Source organism: Brassica napus, chromosome C9, assembly GCF_020379485.1.
Source record: "Brassica napus cultivar Da-Ae chromosome C9, Da-Ae, whole genome shotgun sequence".
Taxonomy (NCBI): Eukaryota; Viridiplantae; Streptophyta; class Magnoliopsida; order Brassicales; family Brassicaceae; genus Brassica; species Brassica napus.
The window spans coordinates 48,103,437-48,129,882 of record NC_063452.1 but is presented as its reverse complement, the minus strand read 5'-3'; the positions used below and the strand labels follow the sequence as shown (position 1 = coordinate 48,129,882).

At 35.1% G+C, this 26,446-nt stretch overlaps 1 protein-coding gene, 1 long non-coding RNA gene and 1 pseudogene across 6 annotated transcripts; 2 read left to right on the top strand and 1 right to left on the bottom strand.

The window, feature by feature from the left end:
• Positions 1-4,203: 4,203 nt before the first annotated feature.
• On the top strand, positions 4,204-11,847 carry LOC111209539 (calcium-transporting ATPase 8, plasma membrane-type). 5 transcript variants are annotated; one of them, XM_022709493.2, is made up of 35 exons: positions 4,204-4,362; positions 4,903-5,095; positions 5,204-5,320; positions 5,409-5,445; positions 5,524-5,636; positions 5,715-5,846; positions 5,951-6,040; positions 6,148-6,217; positions 6,302-6,372; positions 6,463-6,546; positions 6,630-6,707; positions 6,800-6,874; positions 6,974-7,057; positions 7,136-7,218; positions 7,315-7,423; positions 7,509-7,564; positions 7,697-7,739; positions 7,847-7,930; positions 8,050-8,175; positions 8,253-8,318; positions 8,399-8,497; positions 8,629-8,739; positions 8,833-9,000; positions 9,162-9,221; positions 9,318-9,482; positions 9,676-9,792; positions 9,883-9,981; positions 10,140-10,277; positions 10,376-10,476; positions 10,540-10,585; positions 10,671-10,805; positions 10,906-11,013; positions 11,100-11,191; positions 11,308-11,414; positions 11,556-11,847. In XM_022709493.2, the coding sequence occupies exons 2-35, from the start codon at positions 4,952-4,954 to the stop codon at positions 11,564-11,566; spliced, it is 3,219 nt and encodes a 1,072-aa protein (XP_022565214.2). In that variant the 5' UTR covers positions 4,204-4,362; positions 4,903-4,951; the 3' UTR covers positions 11,567-11,847. The 5 variants fall into 5 exon arrangements, 4 of the variants coding, with proteins under 4 accessions (XP_022565214.2, XP_048624761.1, XP_048624763.1 ...); XM_048768804.1 differs by having other exon boundaries at positions 5,521-5,636; XM_048768806.1 differs by having other exon boundaries at positions 5,191-5,320; positions 5,521-5,636.
• A 608-nt stretch (positions 11,848-12,455) lies between these two features.
• LOC106416707 lies at positions 12,456-13,884 on the bottom strand. The gene is made up of 5 exons (XR_007328859.1): positions 13,399-13,884; positions 13,182-13,275; positions 12,999-13,105; positions 12,771-12,920; positions 12,456-12,699 (listed from the first exon to the last, which is right to left on the bottom strand). It is a non-coding gene; the product is annotated as an uncharacterized LOC106416707 (long non-coding RNA).
• A 1,205-nt stretch (positions 13,885-15,089) lies between these two features.
• LOC106417457 lies at positions 15,090-25,320 on the top strand (annotated as a pseudogene).
• Positions 25,321-26,446: the final 1,126 nt, after the last annotated feature.

Genomic DNA, 26,446 nt, shown 5'->3' with positions numbered 1-26,446 from the left:
TGGGATGTCCAAAGGGAAGGACACACCGACCATCATGTACGAGGACAATGCCGCATGCATAGCTCAGCTTAAGGACGGTTACATCAAAGGAGATAGGACGAAACATATTCTGCCTAAGTTCTTGTTTACACATGGGTTACAGAAAGCCGGCGAAGTTCAAGTACTCCAAGTTCGTTCAAGTGACAATTAAGCTGATCTATTCACCAAGTCGCTTCCAATCTCAACGTTCAGGAAGCTTATGCATCAGATTGGGATGCGTCGACTGAAAGACCTTCAGTGAGGTACAAAACAGGGGGAGTAATACGTGTTGTACTCTTTTTCCTTCACCATGGTTTTATCCCATTGATTTTTCCTGGTAAGATTTTAATGAGGCAACATCCAAAGCGTATTACAATCTCTTAATAGTTATGACATCCAAGGGGGAGTGTTATAAACCGTATTGTGGATGTCCATAATCGGCTCATCCATAAACCGGCCCGTCCGCTTAGAGAGAGAAAGAGTCGGTGGACACTTCCCTTTTCTCTTTAGATTTATGATTTTTACTATTTTCTTTTTCCTTGTTTAATTTTTCCATGACGGTTTAGGATAGGGGTGTTCAATCCGGATATCGGTTCGGTTTCGGTTCGGTTTTTTCGGTTTTTCGGTATTTCGGTTAGTAAAATATAACTACCATTCTAAATCCATATTTACTTCGGTTCGGTTCGGTTTATATACCGTTGGTTTTCGGTTTATTCGGTTTTATACCAAAAACCATAATTCTTTATTTTAGGATCATATTATATGAATTTTAGAGTCTTGTTGTCAACACATTCATTTATTAAAAAAATATTATAAGTTTAAATAAAAGAACAAAAATAAAAAATGTTTCTATCATCTAATAAAATAATCAAATCTATAATTAAAATCAAAGCTCAAAATTTTGATAATAAAAATAAAAAACAAAAAATAAAACAGAAGCATGAAGCACAAAAAATAAATTATTATATTCTTTCATATTTAGCGTTCATCAAAGTCATATTTCTTCTATTAAACACGAAACTCTATTCGTTTATAAATAAAAAAAATTGTGAAGATTTTCCACTAATTGTTTTCATCAAATTTATAATCTTTATTTCAATTTAGTCAATGCTAAATTAAAGCAAAAAGATCAAAAGAAGACTAAGAAAATAAGAAGCATGTTTGCGATGAATTGTTATTTAATTATAGTTTAAGTGTTTTACAAATCATGACTATTTTATTACTGTAAAAAATATGGTAATAGTTATTAGCAAAAAAATTAACTTATGATTTTCATACGTTGTTATAAAATATATACATATTTACATGTTTCTATTTTTTGATCGGTTTTATTCGGTTTATTCGGTTTTATCGGTTATATACCGAACCATATCCAAATCCTACGGTTTTTTAAAAATCATATCCATTCGGTTTGTATGGTATATACCAAATCCAAACCATATTATCTATTTCGGTTCGGTTCGGTACGGTTCGGTTTTGCCATACTGAACAGTCCTAGTTTAGGATCTTGTAATTCCTTATATATATATAAAAGACACATTAAATAACACATAACTTTCCCCTAAGTTTCACAGCAGTTTCGATCGTGTCGTTAATCTTGAGATACGAACCTGGATTATTCGAAATGTTTCGTTGTATACTGAGCGGTCGGTGCATCATGACAAAAGAGTTTGTAGTCACTGTATATTATAAGGCTCGTTAGAAAACGAATAAGAAGCTCCGATTGGTTAAACTAAGTTTTTGATTGGTTAAACTAAGTTTTTGATTGGTATGGTGTTAAAACCCATTGACGTATAATACTAGCTACTGAAGTTAAATGATATAGTACTGTTTTCTCTTTGTCGTTTTCTACCCGTGCTTGTATAAGACTACCATGTAAGTAGTTATTATATTGTGAAAGCTTTGTATGATTTTTATTTAATTTCGGTTTCAAGTTAATGTCTACGGAATATACAGATATGCGAATGTAAAGACATAAAAAACTTATAATTTTTCTTTCTACCACTAAAAACTCGTTATTTTGAATGATATGTATATACACGTGTACAAACTGAAATAATTTTAAAAGTAAACAAAAAAAAAACAACACATCAAATCTTGACTAGAGAGATACATACGTTGATTGTTAGTTTGCGAAATTTTATTTTGTTACACAATCGTGATTTGACACGTTTTACATGTTAGCTATAAAAAAAATTCTTAACTCGCTTTAAACTTTTGATCCAAACTTCTGTGCACGCAGAGCGGTGTTTTTAAAACCAAACCGACCTGATGATTGGACCGGGTTCGACCATGAACCGGTAATATAATCGGGTTGGATCAAGTAATTGGTTCGACCATGAACCGGCCACGTAGATGGATTGAATTTCAAAGTTATTAAACCGATAAAAACCACTAAAACTATCAAAAATCTATAAACCATCCATTAAACATAAAACTAGTTTATATTTATAATGTTTTATATTTAAAATTTATTTATATTTTAATTATGTATCATATTTAATAACATTACTTTAAAATTTATATACTAAAAATATATTAAACCAAAGTATTGAACCATGTTTGACCCAGTCGAACTATATTGAACCGTGACCCAAAAAAATTTCGGTTCAGCTTCCGGTCCGGTTTTAAAAACACTGATGTAGGGATAATTGTTTTTATAAATATATAAATATCAAAATCATAAATATTTTAAATATACAATTTACATTTTAGTGTTACATATTATAGGAGAAAATTTATGTTTACCATTTTCATATTACAACTTTTCATCTTTACCACTACTAAAGAGATATTTTTCAAAAATATTTAATTCATTAAGTGGCAAAAGACTCTTATACCCTTGTTATCTATATATAAAATAAATCATTATTTAAATAAATAAAAAAATGAAAAATAAATATTTTTTTATGTTTTCGATTATACTTTTCTATAATTTTTTTTGAATTTTTTTATTTTTATTTTCAAAATTTCTTTTTGAAAATCAGAAATTATGTTTGAAACTATTTTTTAATTTTTTTTTATATTTTTAAGTATTTATTTATATATTTATTAGAATCTTAAATTTCGCATCCCAAAAATCCTACCCCATCCCTCAACTCTAAACCCTAAGTCTAGATTAGTTAACCCCATGAGTATAAGTGTATTCTACCCTACATTAAAAGTAAGAATAAAAGTGATTAGTGTAGACATGAAAAGTAGTACTATGAATGTGATATTTGTGGTAATTTCTCTTATTTTGTTATTAATTGTTATTGCATACTAATATATTTTTGAGTTTGCTAGAAAAAAATCATAATATGAAGTAATCAAATAATTTTTTAATTTTTTTTAACAGTTTGTATACAATATATTTTAAAATTGTATTTAGTTATACTATAGAAAGAATTTTGTTATGATAATTTATATTTTCATGTTGTTGTGTTTAAAAAATAAACTTTGACATCTATTTTTTAAAACCCTTTTTAATGGGTTTCATTTAAACAAAATTGACGTGTAAACAACTCTATATTCAGTTGCTTAGACATAAAGAAACACCCCCCTTTAATGAATTTAACTTAAACACAATTGACCTGTAAACAATTCTATATCCAGTTGCTTAGATATACAAGTAAATATATTGTTCAGTTTATTTAGCATATACTTTTATTTTGTATTTTATAAATTTTTATATAAAATTAATTTATAATAATATTTTATTACTTATTATGAAATTAATCAATGCATTGGTTTTAAAACATCTAAAAATGTAGCAACATTTTGTTAGATTTTTTTCCACATATTTTATTTGAACTAAAAGTAAAATTTAAATTTACAATTAAAATTGATTTATTATTAATATCTTTATAATTATTAAGATTTGTTAGAAATGTTATATATTTAATAGAATAATCTAAATAACTAAATAAATGTAGTTGATTATATGGGCCTAATATGATTTTTTATAGTAGATAAAAGTTGTACCTAAATACAACTAAATAAATAAATAAATGTAGTTAATTATATGGAATGACTTTCTATGGTACATACAAAATTATACTTCTCTTTTTTACAGGGAAGATTAACACATTTTCATGTTTGATAGATTTATCCTCTACCATGGTATAATTAGCTTTTAGTGGTTCCTTTTTGACATTAGATAGATTCGGGTCTCTTAATTAAAAGGAATAATAACAAGGTAACGAGCATTTATATAAACGCGTGACACGTTTGCGTCGTTGCCAAGAAAAACTAAAGTACCGAAACGGCCCTCTTATATTAAGATATACTCTCCTTAACCCTATTTCCATCTATTCGGTGCTGCTACTGTTCTATTCATCTACCCTCTTCCCGAGAAAAGTCGAGGTAACGTTTCCCGGCGAAGAAACCGGAAGTTTTCGTAAAAGCGATTCGATATTTGTTTAACCGACTTGAGAACCGAGTTTCGGATTTCGATTAATTTAAGTAAATATCTTCATAATAATTAATATTAATTGTTTTTGTTTGAACTTCGATTTCCAGTGTTGGTCGCTTTCTTCTTCTTCTACTCCCACTTGCTTTTGAATATTTGTTGACTACTTGACTAACCGCTTGACCGATTTTCTGGATTTTGTTTATATATATGCTCCTTTTTTTCATGAATCACTGAGATTCGGAAGCAATCTGAGATAAACCGTTTTTTTTTTTTTTTTGAAATTGAAATTACGATTCTCGGAAAATCGAGTTTAGCCGTATTTTTCTGAATTTTCTCGGAGAGTTTAGAAGAGATTTTTTTACTTTTTTTTTTTTTCTCCCGGAGAAATTGCTATTTTCGTGCTTGCTGTTTCACGTGGTTGACGAAAGCTGAAGCAACCTTTGCACAGCAAACTTACTTCTCTTTAATTTTTTTCTTTCTTTTCGATTAAGGTATTGAGAGTGGTTTCTCCTTTCTGGCGTTTTCTCTCCTGCGAATACGATGAGCAGTCCCTTCAAGCCATCGCCGGGAAGACGCCACGGAGGCGATTTGGAGTCCGGCAGAATCGAGAACGCCGACTCCGATAGCGACACGTTCTCCATCCCCGCGAAGAATGCTTCCGTCGAGCGACTCCAGCAGTGGAGAGTAAGACCTAGTCCTTATCTCGCTTCTTCTAGTAAACACTACACACAGAGATTTCTCGTTTGTGAATGCGAATCTGCGTTTAAAAAAATTAATAGTGATTTTTCTCAGAAAGCTGCGCTGGTGCTCAATGCCTCACGGAGATTCCGTTACACCTTGGACTTGAAAAAGGAGCAGGAAGCTCAAGAGATGAGGAAGAAGATCAGAACTCACGCTCATGCTCTTTTGGTTAGCTTATTGTTGTATCATGGTCTTTGTGTGACATTCATCCTTTTTTTTTTTACTGTTTAATTAAAGCTGTTTTTATTTTCTTTAGGCTGCAAATCGTTTCATTGATATGGGGCGTGACCAAGGTAATGCGTTTGTGCTTGTGCATACTCTCGAAATCTTTTATATTCCTTAACTGGTGTTGTCTTCTTTCTCTTCAGTAGGTGAAAAACCAATAGCTTCTGCAACTCCAGCTGGTGACTTTGGAATCGGGCCTGAACAGCTTGTGCTCATGTCGAAGGACCACAACATTGGTTCTCTTCAGCAATATGGAGGGGTACGTTCTCTGGTCTCTTTGTTGCCTTTTTATTTTCTTGGTTTGCACTAATTTCTTGTTGCTGGGGGGATTGCACAGGCTCAGGGATTGGCAGACTTGCTCAAGACTAATACTGAGAAAGGTATCAGCGGAGATGATGAAGACTTGCTTAACCGCAAGAACATTTATGGCTCAAACACCTATCCTCGCAAGAAAGGGAAAGGGTTTCTGGTATGAAAATATATGCGTTTTGTTTGTTCTGTGCCGCTTGAATTTTGGGTTATCCCTTCTCAGTTTCTCATAAAGCCGGTTGGTTTCTTGTTTTTTCATCGCAGAGGTTTCTTTGGGATGCTTGCCATGATCTCACTTTGATCATCTTGATGGTTGCTGCAGTTGCTTCTCTAGCACTTGGGATAAAAACTGAGGTTTGTTGATGAAATTTATTAAGCAAGTCCGCTCTTCCCACTTTCAAAAGTGTAATTTCACCGTTGGCTTACATGATCTTGTTTATTGTTGATGACAATCTTGACAGGGTATCAAAGAAGGATGGTATGATGGAGGAAGCATTGCATTTGCAGTGATTCTTGTGATTGTTGTGACAGGTAATTCTTAACCTGTTTCAGTGAACTCTTGAGGAATAACTTTTGTAGTGATTTTTCTGACGCATTTCTTCTCTTCCTGTGCAGCTGTCAGTGACTACAAACAGTCGCTCCAGTTTCAGAACTTGAATGATGAAAAGAGAAACATACATCTCGAGGTTTGAATTTACACTTATGTAAAATTTTCATATACTTTTTTTCTTGTTTTCTTCTTAGTAACATTACGTTTTCTGTTGATTGCTGCACAGGTGATAAGAGGTGGAAGACGAGTGGAAGTTTCAATCTATGACCTCGTTGTTGGTGATGTCATTCCCCTCAACATCGGAAATCAGGTGAGTGATTCATTTATTCATTCTCCGTTCTCCTTTTCGTTCATATTACCATATGTCTAACTGAATGTTTAAATTATCTTCAGGTTCCTGCAGATGGGGTGCTAATAGCTGGCCACTCTCTTGCCCTCGACGAGTCTAGCATGACTGGAGAGAGCAAAATTGTGGGTCTTTATTTCCTGTCATAGTGAAATTGTTTATTTTCTAGTTTCGTTTTGGTATAACTCTTAACAATCGACTTTCCTATTCTTGTTAGGTCAACAAAGACGCTAACAAGGATCCATTCCTAATGTCTGGCTGTAAAGTGGCAGATGGAAATGGTGTTATGCTGGTAGGATTTCTCTCTAGTTTTTCTTGTTCCATAGCAGGATATTTCTAATAGGAAAATAGGTGACACGAACTGATACGTATGTTCTTTTCTATATGCAAGGTTACTGGTGTTGGAGTCAACACTGAATGGGGGTTACTGATGGCCAGTATTTCTGAAGACAATGATGAAGAAACTCCCTTGCAGGTAGATTTCTTAGATCGATGTTAATTAGATCTTTTAAGTTTTTATAGATCGAGCTAATATTTGACTTGCTTGAACCAGGTGCGCTTAAATGGAGTAGCTACTTTTATCGGTTCCATTGGATTATTTGTGGCGGCTTGTGTCCTAGTGATTCTTCTGGTTCGGTAAGGATGCTGTTTTTGCTGATTATTTTACTTTGAATCTCACCTTTTCTTCATATCTGAATGAGAACAACTCTGTATGTTGCTCTTTTTTCACAGATATTTCACCGGTCACACTGAAGACGTAGGTGGAGGTCCCCAATTTGTTAAAGGGAAGACAAAAATTGGTCATGTAGTTGATGATGTGATCAAAGTTGTTACCGTAGCGGTATGTTCCTAGTTATCCATTTTAACCTAATAGGGTGACGGAATTATAATTTTTTGTAGATATTAATCATCTGCTTTTGCTGCAGGTTACAATTGTCGTTGTGGCAGTGCCTGAGGGTCTTCCATTGGCTGTTACTTTAACGTATGTAATTAATTTTATATTGGCTGCATCAGAAAGTCTTGTTCCCCTTTTATTTGTGCTAATTTCCTAGTTAGAGGGTTCAGTTCTCGTTGCTGATTATATTTGCGTTTCTATTATACTGTTCCGTTTCAGCCTTGCCTATTCAATGAGGAAAATGATGGCAGATAAAGCTTTGGTATGATTATTTTGCCTTCTCTCTATCTTTTTATGTGATGGGAGTGAAAAATATATGATTCTTTATGCAGTTCTATAATATAGCATTGACAAAAAGTTGATATGCAGGTGCGGAGGCTATCTGCTTGCGAAACAATGGGCTCTGCAACCACTATTTGCAGCGATAAAACTGGAACACTAACTTTGAATCAGGTGTGCTTTGTGTGTACAAATCTTTTGAGTTCGTGCTCTATGTTAGAGTAATAGACTCGAATGAATTGTTTTGTCTCCTTAATGTTACTAAATGTTCATTTTTTTCTATAAAAAAATAGATGACAGTGGTTGAGTCTTATGCCGGGGGCAAGAAAACAGATAGTCAACAATTGCCAGCAACTATCACCTCGTTATGCGTTGAAGGAATAGCTCAAAACACAACTGGTAGTATTTACGTCCCAGAGGTAAGCAGTTTTGGTAAATTCCTTACCTTTGATTCTTCCTAGAGAAGCAGGACTCATGCGGTTTTATCTGCTGACAGGGTGGCGGTGATTTAGAGTTCTCTGGTTCACCAACAGAAAAAGCCATTCTTGGCTGGGGAGTCAAGGTTTAGTTTTTTGCTTTTGTTTTCTAGTTCGAGCACAGTTTTTTACTTATGAGCTGAAGAGATTGTTCTCTCTCTTTCAGCTGGGAATGAATTTTGAGACAGCCAGGTCGCAATCTTCTATTCTTCATGCTTTTCCGTTCAGCTCAGAGAAGAAACGTGGTGGTGTTGCTGTAAAAACGGTAACGTGTCTGGCTATAATATAGATTACTATGAGAGTTTTTTTTTTTGGGAGGGGACATATATTTGAGTTTGTGCGAAATAAAATCATTTTTGATTCCTTTCTTGATATTTTCTGTTTCCTATATTACAGGCTGATGGTGAAGTTCGTATTCACTGGAAGGGAGCTTCTGAAATTGTCCTTGCATGTTGCAGAAGCTACATTGATGAGGATGGTAATGTCGCACCAATGACTGAAGAGAAGGTTTGTGAAAAAGTCTAATTTATCTTATGGTCCTGCAACTCAACCTTATGTTTTCATGACACTTTCCCAATGCAATTACTTTGATGTTTTCAGGAACAGTATTTTAAAAATGGTATCGAAGAGATGGCTGGAAGAACCTTACGATGTGTGGCCCTGGCCTTTAGAACCTATGAGCCTGAGAAGGTCCCAACAGGCGAAGAACTCTCAAACTGGGTCCTCCCAGAGGATGGCCTTATTTTACTAGCTATAGTAGGCATAAAGGTGAGGACTAATTTGATTTATTTATGTTTATTTTTACTTTATCTTGAGATTAGTCAAATCTACATATCATTTTGGTTTAGTTTCAGAACAACAACCGACATATTATGGCCTGCAATACTCTTTGTAGTGTTTCTTATCGAATTATTTGAAAATGTGCACAGGATCCATGTAGACCAGGAGTCAGAGATTCAGTTCAGTTGTGTCAGAATGCTGGTGTCAAGGTGCTTCTTTTGTTCGATTTTATTAAAAAAGGCTCATTGCACAAATTCTCGTTCTTAGCCTACTAATAACACTGCATGATGTTTGTTGATGTTCAGGTCCGTATGGTTACTGGTGACAACGTCCAAACTGCTAGGGCTATTGCTTTGGAGTGTGGAATATTAACTTCAGATGCTGATGCCTTGGAGCCTAATCTCATTGAAGGAAAATCATTCCGCGCCTTAACCGATGCAGGAAGGGACAAGATTAGCGAGAGGATATCGGTAACGTTCACAACACCACTTTTCAATTCTTAAGACTTAATTTGAATGCAGTAGTCTCATTCTATGTAGAGGTGCTTCACTCAATTTAGATATCCTCCATGAACATCAGATGCATTCAGTTATTGTAATATGATATTATAGTTAGTAACAGCTTATAGAGAAGCTGACTGACTTGGTTGCTTCATGTTTGAAGGTTATGGGCCGTTCATCGCCCAATGACAAGCTTCTGCTGGTGCAATCTTTGAGGAGACGTGGTCATGTTGTTGCAGTCACTGGAGATGGGACAAATGATGCTCCTGCCTTGCATGAGGTATAGAAATTTTGAACTGTTTATGTCCAAATGCACAGCTGTTGAATGTCTCATTCTCATTTTTCTCAAACTTTTTGAGCTGATTTGCAGGCAGATATTGGTCTTGCTATGGGAATAGCTGGAACAGAAGTGGCTAAAGAGAGTTCGGATATCATCATCTTGGATGACAACTTTGCATCTGTTGTTAAGGTTTGTTCAAAGTCACCTTTTCCTCATCATAGACTACTTTGTTGTCTCAAGTTTTACAAAACGCATAAGCTTTGCCATCTCAAAAGTCAATCTTCATCAATGTTTATTTGGTGTTAAATATTCGAAAATTAAACTTGGTGTGGCTTCTGATAATATAGGTTGTTCGCTGGGGACGATCAGTCTACGCCAACATTCAGAAATTTATCCAGTTTCAGCTCACAGTCAACGTCGCTGCTCTTATCATTAACGTTGTAGCTGCTATTTCTAGTGGTGACGTTCCACTTACCGCTGTCCAGGTTTGATTTTCTGTTGCATTTCCCTTTTTTTTCTTTCTGATCCATCTCCTAAGTACATAGTTTTTGTTCACACATTTGGCATTTTTTTCAACGTACAGCTTCTGTGGGTGAATCTGATTATGGACACACTCGGAGCATTGGCTTTGGCTACTGAACCACCCACTGATCACCTCATGGGCAGGCCTCCAGTTGGCCGAAAGTATGTTTTTACAGCTTTTGTGGTTTCTCACAGTTGAACTTAATAAGACACTTGTTTTTGCAGAGAGCCTCTGATTACCAACATCATGTGGAGAAACTTGTTGATTCAGGTAAACAATTGACGACTAAACTCTTAGAATATATGAAACCAGGGCGCATATTAATAAAAAAAATGTTGTAACATAAATTTTTCAGGCTATCTATCAAGTGAGTGTGCTGTTAGTTCTCAACTTCCGAGGCATCAGCATACTTGGCCTCCAGCATGAAGTTCCGGCACACGCCACTAGAGTTAAGAACACAATTATCTTCAACGCCTTTGTCCTCTGCCAGGTGAGTGAATTAAATCAAGGCTCTTCGTTTACAGTAGAAACCATAATGTAAACCGCATATGTTTTTATTGATTTTGTTTCTTTTTGGTTGGTAACAACAGGCTTTCAATGAGTTCAATGCTCGAAAACCTGACGAGAAGAACATCTTCAAAGGAGTTATCAAGAACCGTCTCTTCATGGGTATTTTAGTCATTACTCTTGTTCTCCAGGTAAAGAATCTGGTCCATCATCGAAAACGTTTCTTGTATTCCTTCCACATGTGAATAAAATAAAAGTTTTATTTTTCGTTTGTCAGGTTATCATTGTTGAGTTCCTAGGCAAATTCGCTTCCACGACGAAGCTAAACTGGAAACAATGGCTAATATGCGTTGCCATCGGTGTCATCAGGTCAGTTTGGAGTTTTACATCTATACAATTTGATACATATATGTATAGTATGTGCAATGCTTATTGTTGAGAAACATAGCTAACGTTTAAGTTGAACCTTTTGTAATCTGGACTAGTTGGCCTCTTGCTCTGGTCGGGAAGTTCATTCCGGTGCCAAAAACTCCTCTCAGCAGCAAACTCTCAGTACTAAAATTCTGGGGCAAGAGAAAATCTTCCGGAGAAGGTACTTTTTTTTTTTTTTTAATCATTGGATTATCTTTGAATACAAAGTAGCACTTATAAAAAGTCATTGTATATGTGATGGTTATCTTTTGTCCAACTTTGAACTTATAAGTATTGACAACAGTTTTTGGTGTTGCCCCAGGTTCACTCTGATTTGGAGGCAGCTTTTTAATCACAGAAGCCCCGCGAGTTTTAAGTGCTACTATTAGGACTAACAAGAAAAGAAAAACGTTTGGTTTGGTATTATGATGGGGGTTTATTGATATTTTTCGGAAACCCAAAAGTACAGTTTTTCAGGGTTTGTGGATGCGGGGCAAGTTTGGATTTATGGTTTTATTTTCTCTCTTTTCTCTTGGTTATTTGTAACTAGTGGTTTACGCGCCGGATTTTTATAATAATTTAAATAGATAGTTTAGATATTAAAATGTATTTTAGTGAATTTATCAAATTTTATTATCATTTAAAAAACTATTTTTCAAAATTACAAAACTATTTTTATTTTAGGTTTAATTCCTACATCATTGATTATGAGGTTTAGAAAACTTCAAAAACCAATGGTTGGCAAGCTTTTTGGAAGAAGTTCTTGATCGACATGTACATTAGAACTTCCCTAACCAACAAAGCTTCTCAACCAACGACATGGAACTAGCTCACATTGCAGCTAAAAACAACGTGGTGAAACACAACAAAACCGACTTCGAAGTTCCTTTGCTTATGGATGATTTTAGAAACTTCTTACCGAACCTGAAACTTCCTCTTGTTTCAAAGCTTCCATCACTCAACCTATTTAACGTTCCGGTTTCTTTCAAAGGTTTTAAAGCTGCAGGTGCTAAGCTTGGTCAAGACGTTCTTCGTTGCAAAAATGTCTCTGAGATTGTTGCTGTTAATCAGAAGACAGGTTTACCAGCTAGGTGCATGAAGTTCTGAAGATAGTTCCGTTAAAAACGGATGATTATTTGTTTCTCTTTAAGTATATGATTAAAGACTTAAATATATATATGTAAAACACAATGAAAATATGATAAAAAAAGAGACAAGACACTTACGCAACAACAACAACAAAAAGTGTGTTGTCTATAATGTAAATTTGATTAGCCTTTACTAATACACTCATTAGAGATGAGACTACACAAACGACCAGTTTACAAAGGAGAAAGCAAGACAATGCAAATTATTATTATTGTCGTTATCGGATACAGCAAACACTTTCCAAGCAACAGCTTGTTCATAAGTGGCATGTCCCCCATTGTAGACAAACAGATTCCTGAAGGCAAGCACGCAAATTCCTGTAGACAAGACTAATGAGTCGCAGACATTATCTTATGACTGTAAGGTTTTTTTTTTGTTTCTTTTTTACCTGTTGCATTAGCTTGGCGAAGTCTGAGCAAAGAGCCTTTCGACCAGATTCATCAAAGATCTTTTCCAGTGCAATGTCTTGTAAGGCTACAAGCGTTGTCTCTAGCATGTCTAAACCAGCTTGGTTCGCGAACATAAACACTGGTTGAGGCTGCAAACATAACATAGACTATATTAAACCAGGCACGGTTAAAATGTTTAAAATTACCCTATGGACACTCTGACTCACCTTTAAAGAGCAACACAAGATGGCATCTTGGTGATTCCATATAAGTTTCAACAGAGTCTTGCTTCCAAGAGAGGCAATCGTTTACTAACTCCGAGCCTAAGTTGTGACTGCAACAACAAACATTAGACTTAAGACATCATCATTAGTTAGCTCGAGGTTTGTAATGAAAGAAAGAAAACTCACGTGTAGCTTTGAGAGATCCACTGGGCAAGGGTAACGGCTTCAGAGACCCGGGGACAACTTGGAGCCAAGACCCGGTCTGTAAACTTCAAATTATCTGAAATGAACATTTAGGAGCATCAGATTCTTAAGCGTACAGCCATGATCTTTTTCCCCACCACAATGACATATTTATCAAAGATTACAGATAATATATTATCAACAACAATAAAGATTTTACTTTAGGATTAGAAGCAATGCCACCAATTCACCAAATGTGCTGAAAGTATCATACACGATCTTTTCATCCACATCCTGTTAAAGCAAAACCTAATCAGCTATTGTAGTGAAATACCAATATTTCACAATATAGTTTTTTTTTTTTTTGCTAAATTATTTCACAATATAGTTACCACCAGATATCATATATACATACAGAGCCAAGGTTTCCAATGAAAAGATTAGTACCAACATCGAAAGTCTTCCTATCTTGAGAGTCCTAATTCAATTACAACAGGAGAGGAGCAATTAAATATGTCTCTGCAACAAAACTCGCAAGAATCCAAGTTCCCAAAACTTTTTTTTTCTTTTTTGCTAAAAAGTTCCTAAAAACTTCCTAGTAAATAAAAAATATTATGCTTAATAACAAAAGATAGAGGAACAAATGTATCTTGTTTAGATGAATAGGTTTCCCATGGAGCTTGTTTATGTTATAAATCTTGATTCCTGCATAAAACGTTACCATTTATCTCGTTTGAGTTGAACTGAACATCGCAGAAAGGTCTGATATTTATAGTTGAGGCTTTAGCCGGTTACAGTGGGAAACGAAGAGGTAGATTGAATGCTTCAAGTGGGCGGAGTAGATTAATCACGGAAAACTCGGAGTAAATAACAGATTTATGGATGGTGATACATTACGAAGATTGGAACGACGCTTACAGTCTCTGTGGAATCTCATCGTCGAGGTCGAAGTGCAAGAGAAAGATGGAAGACGAAACCTAATTTAGAATGAGTTCCTAACATGGCTTTAGGTTCAGGCTTAATTTGTAAATATAAAAAGCCCAGTTCAAATAAGTGCATTCAGAAAACCGGCTGAAAAAAAAAATTCGCAAGTGGCCTGATGTGTCGACACGCGCGCAAAACGCCCCGCTCTCCATACTGACGTGGACGCAGAAGAAGGGAGAAAAACCTGTTTTATTGTTATAGATGTTATGATTTATTTACTAGTGAAGACTTTTAACCAAGAAACTAGATTTTGACCCGCGGATTTGTTTTCGAAATTAAATAATTTATTTTTAATTAAATTTCTATATAAGTTTGTGTATAGGTTTGGGCACATTTATCCAATTTTATAAAATAATAATATACAATAAGACCAAAATATTAATTCATTGTTTTGGTATAATGTTTTAGTAATCTCTAAATATATGGTGTAACGTTATTGATTTTTTTGTTAGAGTAGAAACAGATACAGATATGGTATAATGTAATTAATGTAATGTTACAAAAATATATGGTAAGACCAAAAAAATTAAGTTTAATAAAAAGGTGCAACAACTTTGTGTAAATAGATAGGGCTCTTTCTCTTTTAATAGTATTGATATTAAAGTTTCGTTATCGGCAAAATGCTTGATGCGACTTATATATCCGTTCTTTAACCTTCTATCAGCACCAACTCGACAAATACTGCCAAGTCTGTTTTTTTTTTTGAAAAATAAAAATTCAGAGCAATTTCTGCTATTGCGAACGTTGTGCTTCGACAATTCCAGTCCCTTGTCCTTCCTTGAAGATTTACATTTTAGGATCGAATGTCATTAGTATAGAAAAAGACCGAACCAAAAAAAGCATCAAACTTATCATAGTTGACAGAACTAAAAATTAATGTCATGTCATTGATCTAGGACTTATGGGTTGAATAGCTTACCGAATGAAATGGGCCGGTTTAAGGCCTAATTGTTTAAGTTTTTCTTTAATACGTGACTGAAATCAATAGTAAGGAACTAGAACAGGCACAAACTTTACTCATCAACGTCTCAATGCTGCAACTAGGACAATCACATGTGGTTCCCCCATTCAATTGATCCGCACTCCTATGAGAGGATTGTGATGCGCATAAAACTGATTTGCCATACTAGTGATGAGATGAATATTAGATGATAAGCATTATCTCTTGTATCAGTTAGAATATGCTTGTGTATATTCCTATTAGTTAGGAACTTCCATGATATCTCTCATTCGATTGTACTATATATTTGGAGGAATGATAACATAAATATTCAAGGGAAATCATATTCACTTACATGGTATCAAAGCGTTCTCGTTCCTGAACCAATTTTTTCTCTCTCAATCTCTCTTTCACGCTTCTTCTCCTTTTCTTATTCTCGTTCTTTTTCATTCATTTCTCTATCTTTCTGAATCATAAATGGCCGCTGCATCAGCTCAAATCGAGAGAGCTTATGGCGTAACCAATATAAAACATTACATTCCCTTTCTTCTAGATATTGATGACGACAACTATGATGCCTGGAGGGAGTTCTTCCTCACCCACTGCCAGAGTTTCGACGTTTTAGGTCATTTAGACGGAACGTTGTTGCCTGCTGACGGTGATATTGGGTGGACTAAACGAGACAGCTTAGTCAAACTATGGTTGTACGGAACACTGTCCAAGGACTTGTTCAAAAGCACCTTCAAACCTGGAGGAACATCACGCGAGATCTGGATTCGCCTTGAGAACTTCGTCCGCAACAACAAAGAGGCACGCGCAATCCAACTTGACCACAAACTCCGTACGACAGAGATAGGCGATCTTTCTATCCATGCCTATTGTCAAAAGCTCAAGTCAATCTCAGATCTCCTAGCTAACGTAGATGCACCAGTCTCAGAGAGAACCTTGGTCACATACATGCTCAACAGACTCAATGTCAAGTACGACAACATCAACGTCATCATGCGTCGCCAACCTTTTCCTACATTTGAGGAAGCCCGTTCCATGCTGATCTTAGAAGAAGAGCGACTTGGCAAAGGTAAGAAGGCACTGTCCACAAATGATGTGTCGTCTTCCTCCTCCAAGGTGCTCATTGCCACTGTCTCAAACTCAGATCCCAAAAGCGGACATCAACAACAACAACCAGCACGCTTCAACCAAAACAGAGGAAACAGAGGAAGAGGTAACAATCGGGGCAGAGGCAGACACAACTACAATCAAAACCGCCCACAGTTCAATCAGTAGAACACGCCATACTGGCAAGCCGGTTACCCCATGTAGCCTGCTCAACAATTCAATCCATGGATTCAACTACCTAACATGCCCTTCCCTCAACAAGGTCTCCTTGTAGCTCGTCCTCAACAACAACATGGAGCGTCTGGTAATGCCGCGAACCAAAAACATGAGCCAACAATGGATTTCGCTTCAGCATTCAATACATTGACGCTTATGGATCCGTCCGATAACCAGTGGTATATGGACTCAGGCGCAACAGCACATCTCTCCAACACCACAGGTAATTTTAAGTCCGTTTTTAATTCTAGCATCGGAAAACCAGTCACCATTGCAAACGGATGTAGGATTTCAATAAACTCATCTGGATACATCTATTTTCCTACTAAAACTCATCCTCTTTCTCTAAACAATGTTCTTGTCACACCCTCAATTATCAAAAATTTAATTATGTATGTCGCTTTACTCGTGATAACAAATGTTCTGTTGAGTTTGATCCTTTCGGTTTTTCTGTGAAGGATCTAACGACCAGGAAGACAATTCTCTGCAGTGACAGCACTGGAGACTTGTATCCTCTTCACAAACTCAATAATAAAGCGACTACGCAACCCACAGCTTTTCTTACTGCCTCTTATGATGTTTGGCATCGCCGCCTTGCTCATCATGGTGACCAAACTTTAAATTTTCTGCTATCTACTTCTTCTTTATCATGTAATAAAAGAGACCAATTTCATTTATGCCCAGCTTGCCAGTTTGCCAAACACACTAAGCTTCCCTTCTTTACTTCTACAAACACTGTCAAAGAGCCTTTTGAAATCATACACTATGATCTATGGACGTCGCTGATACCGAGTATAAGTGGGATCCGGTACTACATACTCTTCCTTGATCACTTAACCCACTTTCTCTGGGTTTACCCCATGTGACACAAACATGAGACATACTCAAAGTTTGTTAACTTCACCACCTATGTCAAGACCCAGTTTGGCAAAGACATAAAGTCACTTCAATGCGACAATGGTGGCGAGTTTAATAACAACCGGTTTCATGAATTCTTTGCAACAAAGGGTATAACCTTCCGTTTTTCATGTCCCTACTCTTCTCAACAAAACGGAAAATCAGAAAGGATGATACGCACTATCAACAATGCAGTGCGTAGCCTTCTCTTTCAAGCTCATCTACCTTCAACCTTTTGGGTGGAGGCTCTTCACACGGCAGTCCATATTCTCAATCTCTTACCTTCAAAAACCATTCAAAACAGGCGTCTTCTCTCTGTTCTTTTCAACAAACTGGTATCATTTTCTCACTTAAGAGTTTTGGTTGTTTATATTATCGAAACATCAATCACTCTCATCTTCATAAGCTTTCACCAAGATCTTCAAAATGTGTTTTCCTTGGCTATCCTCAAAATCATCGTGGATACATGTGTTATGATCTCGACACCAGAAAAGTCATCATCTCACGCAATGTGAGCTTTGATGAAAACAACTTCCCTTATGATAAATCTCAACATAACACACCTATCAAGTATGACTTCTTGCCAATGACTGGGACGTACATCAACTTGATGTGCAAAATGCATTCCTCCATGGCACACTTGATGAACCTGTCTTTATGTTTCAACCTCCTGAGTTTGTTGATCAATCAAAGCCAAATCATGTATGCAAGCTTAAGCGATCGATTTATGGCCTAAAACAAGCCCTAAGGGCTTGGAATGCTCGCTTTGTTAATTTTATTACTAACATTGGCTTTGAGCAAAGCAAAATGGATACAAGCTTGTTTATATACAGGAAAAATGGAGTTCAAGCCTATCTGATTCTATACGTCGACGACATCATCATCACAGCCTCGACGTCAACTCTAAAGGAAACAATTATAAAGCTACTGAAATCAGAATTTCATATGTCAGTTTCAGGCAACATCCATTCATTCCTCAGCATCTCAGCTACATTCAATGACAAAGGGCTGTTTCTAAACCAGTCCAAGTATGTTGAGGACATTATTGCACGAGCTGGAATGTCGGACTGCAAACCATGCGCTACACCAGTGGATTTAAAATCAAAACTCTCGGAAGAAGAAGGCAAACCCATGCAAAATCCGACTGAATATCGAAGCTTGGTCGGGGCTCTCCAGTACCTTACATTCACTAGACCCGACATATCTTATGTTGTGCAGCATCTCTGCCTCTTCATGCACGATCCATGCGAAGGCCATCTCCTAGCTCTCAAACGAGTTATCCGCTATATCCAAGGAACCAAACAGCTCGGTCTACAGCTCCTAAGGCAACAAAAGTTGACGCTCACAGCTTATACAGATGCTGATTGGGGTGGTTGTCCCACAACAAGATGCTCAACTTCTGGTTACTGCCTTTATCTTGGCAACAACCTTGTCTCATGGTCAGCAAAACGTCAGCCAGCTGTTTCTCGATCAAGCGCGGAGGCTGAGTACAAAGGCATGGCGAATGCTGTAGCTGAAGCTTGCTGGCTACGAAACCTTCTTATGGAGATGGGCAACCCACTTCAACAAGCTACATTGGTATACTGTGACAATGTTAGTGCGGTGTACTTGTCGACGAATCCAGTACAACATCAACGAACCAAGCACATTGAAATAGACATCCATTTTGTACGAAAGAAAGTAAAAATGGGTGAAGTTCGAGTAATGCACATACCTTCTACTCTCCAGTACGCTGACATCTTCACAAAGGGGCAACCAATGACCTTGTTCACGGACTTCAATCCAGTCTTGGCGTGACTACACCCACACTCCAATTGCGGGAGGGTATTACATGATAAGCATTATCTCTTGTATCAGTTAGAATATGCTTGTGTATATTCCTATTAGTTAGGAACTTCCCTGATATCTCTCATTCGATTGTACTATATATTTTGAGGAATGATAATGTAAATATTCAAGGGAAATCATATTCACTTACAATGAAGAAGATATGGTTGCAATCTAGCCATAGTTTTGTCAAAATGCTCTCCAAGCAACAACTTCGTGAACTATAGGAACTTAAAGCCAAGGCCCAAATATCTAACACACAACCTGATGATCTCATTGATTACTTCCATCTGAAGAGACGAAAGGTAATGAAATCCCAAGCTTTCTCCGTTTCTATATATATATATACATATCACAGTGGGGCATTATCTTAATGAAATCTCTCTCAAGGTATGACTCTACTTGAATTAGAAGACCAAGTATAAGACGACCTAAAAAAAGTATAAGACGACCTAAAAAGTGCAACCGGCGAATGCACCAAAGACGAGAATGAAGCAAATAAGATTAATTGCACTCTTTAGCTCACAAGATTCAGCGATCCAGTCTACGCGAAAGCACATGTGATATTACATCACTATGTCATTAATGCCATTGTTATCAACCGTACTAGAGAAACCCTCCAGAATCTGTGTTTGGAATTGACGACCATGGGAGATCTAAAGCTCGTCCAATGTCTTCAGAATTACACACTCGCACCTAAATCAAAGAAGAAGATAAAAAGGCAACATCAAAGTTTTCTCTACCGATACTGGAGTCATCTTCGGGAACATTGTCTACGAGACTTCAAATGTCATGTAACGAAAACGTAGGGGTCCTTAACGACATACATATCGATATCATAGATTATATACGTCCTGCTGTGTGTTTTGATTCTGCATTCAGGTCCATGTGGGCAGAATTCGAATGGGAAAACAAGGTATTAATAATTAAAATTGAATATCTCTTTTTGTTTTGATGACTCAAACGGAATCTGGAATCTGGTGTTTTTTTTTTGGTAGGTTGTTGTTAACACTATAATTCAAGACGAGAAAGAGTTTTTTGATCACATTGTCAAATCAACGAACATGAAGTGTCTCACTCCTACGTAAGTTCAGTGTGTACTCGATCATATTTAAAATAACTAAGTTGAGGATTTGTCATATTCTCTTCTCTTTTATTTTGCCAGATATGTGTTATAAGGCGAGTGGGGTTTCTGTCAGCTAACTTATAAGCCAAGAGTGTGTTTGAGGAAGACGCGTTGAATGTGAGTCTAGAGAAACAAACAGATGAAAAGCTTAGTGGTTACATAAGGATCCGAAGCAAGACACAAGGGATTTCTCTTTGTCTTGGAGACAAAATCACTCTCAAGCAAAAAAGGGAAAAGTAGCTGAAACTGAAGTCACTCACTTACTACCCTCTCATAAGTCTAGGTACTCTTCACATTTATGGCCTAATAATCGTGAATAGTGAAACTGGTTATGTCTTATGTTAGTTTTCTGGGTCAGTATCTTGGTGTCGCTCTGATCTCTTAGACTGTGTCTATCCAAATCTTCAGGTTCAGAGCGACAATAATTGCAAACTCGAGTCCTTTTGTTTTGTTTTGTTTTTCTTTGATCTGCTACCAATTGTATGACAAAAAATTTCGGTTTATTTATAATATAATATTGAGGATCATATAAGATTTATGGACAAAAAACTTAGACTTAAAAATGTGTTTTTTTTTTTTTTTTTGCTTACTGAGATACTAATTAGTTAAACCTTGCATCAATTGAACGATAACGAGTAAGACCAGCTAATGAGTGAACGGCTCCACAAGTAAATTTTCTGACGTTTGAAAACGCCCTATGATCATATCAAATTGAAACAGTATGAACATTGATCATACAATAAGACTCATGAAACCCAGAAGGAAAGAAATAAGCAAATTGAGCGACATTATAATAATAAGGTGCATAGAGAGATAAGATCTGTCACTGAGCAGATGTTGTCTCTTACTCAATGCACAAAAACTTCAAAAACATTGTAAATACTGAATCTAGGTCGTTTTATATGAATACTGTTAGTATTCTCATACGCATTTTAATATGCTACGCGTAAGAATTAAACGATTTATTGTCAGATAAGTCAGGACACATATTTAGTAAGAAAAGAATTGGTTATTGAATTTTCATGTGTTGTTGTTCGTTCAGTGTAACGTTCTAAATTCTAATTACAGAGAGAGCCAGTCCCAACATTTGTCGCTTCGTTTTGAATAATATTCCCACTCCCACGTGATCGTTTTCACGTTATACAGTAAACGTCTCCAGAGAAGCAAACAATAACATTTCTACTTTTCTAACATTTATAAATCTTTCAAATTATCAAACAGAATTAGTAAAAAAAAAAACGTTGATGAATGAGCTAAATCGTTAGCTTAAACTAGACCAATAATCAGGATATTGCTCCGACATGGCTACATGTTGAGCAGGTTCACTCAATCCGCCTCGAACATGAAATAGGTTTGGTATCTGTCTTCGTATACAACCGACTACAACCGAATATTCCGTTATGCGAATACAGTATACAGACAAAAATAAGACAAAATAAATGAAATAAAAAAAAAGATGAATTTGGAAGGATTAGTGCATTTGATCCAAGACAAAACAATACAAATTGTATAGATATTTACTTTGACCAAAAAAAATTTTGTATAGATATTTACAAACGCACAAGATCTCATCTAACACACAAATTTTGTGCGATCTAAGAGACTAAGAATATGACATGAACCATTATCAAGATTAATAGCATGCTTCACGGCCGCCTATAATCAAATAATAAACATATTTAGTGTACGCACACTCCCAAATTTTTGATAAATGTATATGTGTTATGAATATTAACGTGGATGTCCATCATATGCCCAAAAACCCATGTTCTAGAAGGTTTCTAAACCCTAACTTGTATTCTATATAAGGTATCGCTCTCTACGGACTAATAATAAGATTAACATATTTCCTCTTTCTCTTTATTCACAATACGTTATCAGCACGAAACCCTAGCCGCTGAGAAAAATCCAAAACCATAGTGAAAAAAAAAAAAATGTCCTCATAGCTTATGAGGTCATCTTCGTTTCGCTCTTAGACGTGGTCTTCGTATCCCTCTTTGACGCCTTCGATTGATGTTGCTACCACTACCTATCAAGATAAGGATTATTCTCTATACTTGAATATCATACTTAATCGATCATGCTTTAACCAATTATTTAGATCTGATTATTATGTTATTATGAGAGAATCGTTTGTTGGTCATGTTTCTTTTTCGTTTGTTTGCTCAAAATTTAATTACTCGAGATGTTATTGCTTTGAACGACTTGATTTGACTGGTGCTCTTTTATATTGTATCGTTATTGATCTGGTTTTATTAATTTAAGAAATCACCAGAGAAAATGAGTAGTCTTTTGATACCAAGACGGCTTTGTATTATACTTAGATTATAGCATTCAGATTAATTTTATGACTGTCAATGGTTGTCCATCTGTTAAAGATGACTAGTTTAATTTAATCTTACAGGATGTAATTTGTATCGCTTATTGTTAATAGGTTTGGTTATCAAGAGCCCGTCTTTGCTATTTACTGTTTTATTATGAAAATCAATCGGTTTGTTTATAAGTTATAACCATCACCACTTACCTCACTATTTTTATTGTTGATACTGTGAACTAAAAGTTAGAATCTATAACTACAATTAAAACCTACGAATCATTTCTTGTTATAGTTGATACTCTTTATTGTCATATGTGTTGATGCTATCACGTTAGTATATATGGTTATTGTTTCATTACTTAATTCGTTCATACAGTTAACACATGACATAGTCATAGTATTATTATTCACATATATACTTTGTTCTTTTAGCAATATAATATGAGTCTGAGTTTGACCTATTGCTCTCAATACAATAAATGATATTATTTGATATGAGTGGTTCTTGTTTCTCACTAATTTATATTTCACCGGTTGATACATTCGTCGAACTTCATGTATAAGTAATAATATGTGTCTTCTATCATGTTTATGGTTTCATATGCATTACAGTGTATTTGTTCTAGCGGTTCTATAGTCATTATTCTTTATGATTTATCTAAAATCATATTTGTATATTCTACCGCTCACTCCTTTTATATGTTGTTTGGTCTCTAGTCCACAGGTTAACGAATGTTATTCTTTTGAATACTATACATGTTTTATGTATTGTTAATAATAATATTGGGATAATGCTACATAATTAATTTTGATATTATATATTGATGTTTACTAACATATCAATATAGCCATGTTTTATGAGCAATTTTAAGTATTGCAGGGTTATGTATATTTGAGATTCTAACTAGCCGAAAGACAGAAAATATTTTAAAAATCATCTTCATGCCAGATTTCCAATTCCTGTTTTACTTCTACTATCGAGATAAGTTTATATTCCCTTTCATGCTTAATAATAATTTATAGTCAAATAAAGCTTTGATTAAATAAATTAATTATACATGTCATTTGATTCGTTTAAATATTTTGTTGAAAAGTTAATCAATATAATCTAAAAATGATTAATGGCATGATAGTAAAAAGATAGTGAATAAAATAATTATTATATGAATATTATTTATTTCTAAAATAACATGTTTATGATAATATATATCTCTATATAATTTGACATATGTGTTTTATGTTATAGTTTATTACCATTAAATATATGATAATTTTAAGTTTAAGACTTGACCATTAAATATCCATAAATTTTTGGACAACAATCCAAAAAGGTATAATCATCTAAATGTGATTATATAAAGCTCATTATTTATTTTGCTTCTAGAGATTACAATACCCGAAGTCTATAAATAAATCTCATTGTATGTTAAGTTTAAAAATAAAAATTTTCAAATTTTTTTTTAGTGATGCATATATATTGGAAAATATATTATTCACACAAATAGTGGGTCTGATTGGTATAGTTTTAAAATTTTTGCTGTACAAAAAAATCTGTAAACTTTTTGCTGTGGCTTTAGATTTTATTGCTGTAGAATTTTATGGAAAACACTAAAAAATTGTTTTGGATATTTGGCTCTGCAGAGCACTTGTACAGTTGTAGGTTATTTTAAGAGCTGTGGTTTCAAAAAAAAATTTAAAGCTTGATTGCTCTGAATTTGGTGCTTTAGAAATAAATAGGGCTGTGGACAGCACCTACAGTAACTACCAATCACCCCCAGTGTTGTCTAGTAGACACACGATTGATAAAATGAGATTTAAGAAGTTTATAACTATATTTTGTCTCTTTGAGACCAAGAAAAAATAATAATGAGCTACTGATGTAAGATGATGAATCACGTCTAGTTGATTATGATCATTCTCTTCAAGAGAATCTGACATTTTATAATGAGAAAGAAAATCAACATTGGTCAAAAAAAACGTGGACATAAAAGTGATTGTAAATGTGAATGTGGATATAAATTAGGTCAAAATCCAAAGATTTTTTTTTAGAACTCATACTCTCACTTAAAGTTGAGAAAATAAAGATGGTAATAAAGAAGATATATGATTCAATCATCTAAAGATGAAAGAAAATTATTGTGAGTACAATGTCTTGTGGTATCAAGATTATTGGAAGCTCTAGAGGGGAGATACATGCTTGCTTATGGGAACACAACTTAAAATCATTAATGTGTTATACTTTTCCAAGTCTCAAAGATAAAAAAGATCTAAGATATAACACATGACCTTAAGTTGAGTATGTTGTTGATTATAAAGTGGGATTCAATTCCAGATATATGAATTTGGAGTATCATTATCTCGAGGGGAAGATTAGATAATCTCACGTCCCTAGTAAGTGGAACATCCAGAAGTATGTTCACACTGGAAATAAACTTAAAGAGTTATTTATAAAATAAAACCACCAGATTTATAATCTAGTAATGTTGAGACAATAAGTAAATGGAAATGTTGAATACCTTCAATCAAAAGTATCACCAAAGCACTATTGTATTGTACTACACAATGATTAGAAAATGGAGATAAATGTAATAGTAAACCAGAAGTTTACCGAAAGTGTAATGTTTGGCAAACCGGTTATGCCATCCCGGTTTAGTAATGATGCGAAAGATAATCATATAAATATTCGTTGAAGAACCAGAAGATTCTTACGAATGATCTGCTATATTCTGCTTGCTTACAAGGAAATATAAGAATACAGATTTCACCAGTCAAATAGATTTAGAACCTATTTAAACAAAGACATGTTTGTGGACTTGATCACCCACTGGTGGACTGATCATCCATCATATGTTAATGCATCAACAAGAAGATCGTATGTATCCTTGTCATAAATCGCAACCAGATGTTTGCGAGACTAATTGGTAAAACTGGTGAATTAAAAAGCCTTTGATGATTATTTTATGCATGTGGATATACATGATGAACATATTGTAGCTAATGTTCATACGTAAGATGCAGCAGCAATGATTCGCGTAATGCCAAAGAGTAATTAAAAACTCTCTCTAGTAAATTGGTTTTGGGTCGGGAACCAAAGATCCCCACCTAGAAAATTTGCACAAGTTGTAATTGCTCCACCATACAACTAAAAGATGGGAGGTTATGAATATGTTGGATATGATCTCCATTAATGATAAAATCTAGAAGCTTTTATAAGATTTATGCAAAGACTCAAAGTTAGTCTATCCAACAATAGAGGGAGAAAATAAACAGTTGGAGAATGAATGAGTTAAAATGAATTATCATTGATCCATGGACTAAAGAGCGTAAATAGAAGTCCAAAATGAATGTATGGAGATAATTCTATTACAAAGATTAGCATATGAGTTGCCAGACTCATTTACTGTATACACTTTTGTGTATTAGAGCATGATTCAACCAATCAGGGATAATCAGATGAAAAGATTAAAGAGATTAAGAGATTTTAGTGAGAGAATAAAGAGAGAGACTCAAAACTCCATTAATTAATATCTGATGAGGTTTACAAGTATTAATAGAGAGAGCAACAAGGATTTTCGAAATGGATAAGCATGTGTAGTCAAAGGACAGGCTGGAACTCCTTTTGAATCACTTGGCTGTGCTTTCTCACATGCTTGCACTAGTGTAAAAGCATCATCTCCTTTCCAGCATCATACAGGCTGTCAAAGTGCTCCCTTATCCTTCCTTATCCTCCCTTATCCTCTTTGGTCGAGTTTCCTCTCTTCTCTTCACTAAGTTACCTTCTCATCCCATCAGATAACTTCCCCAAGTAGTTACTGTGGTTAAAATAAAGTTACCACAGTAAAACT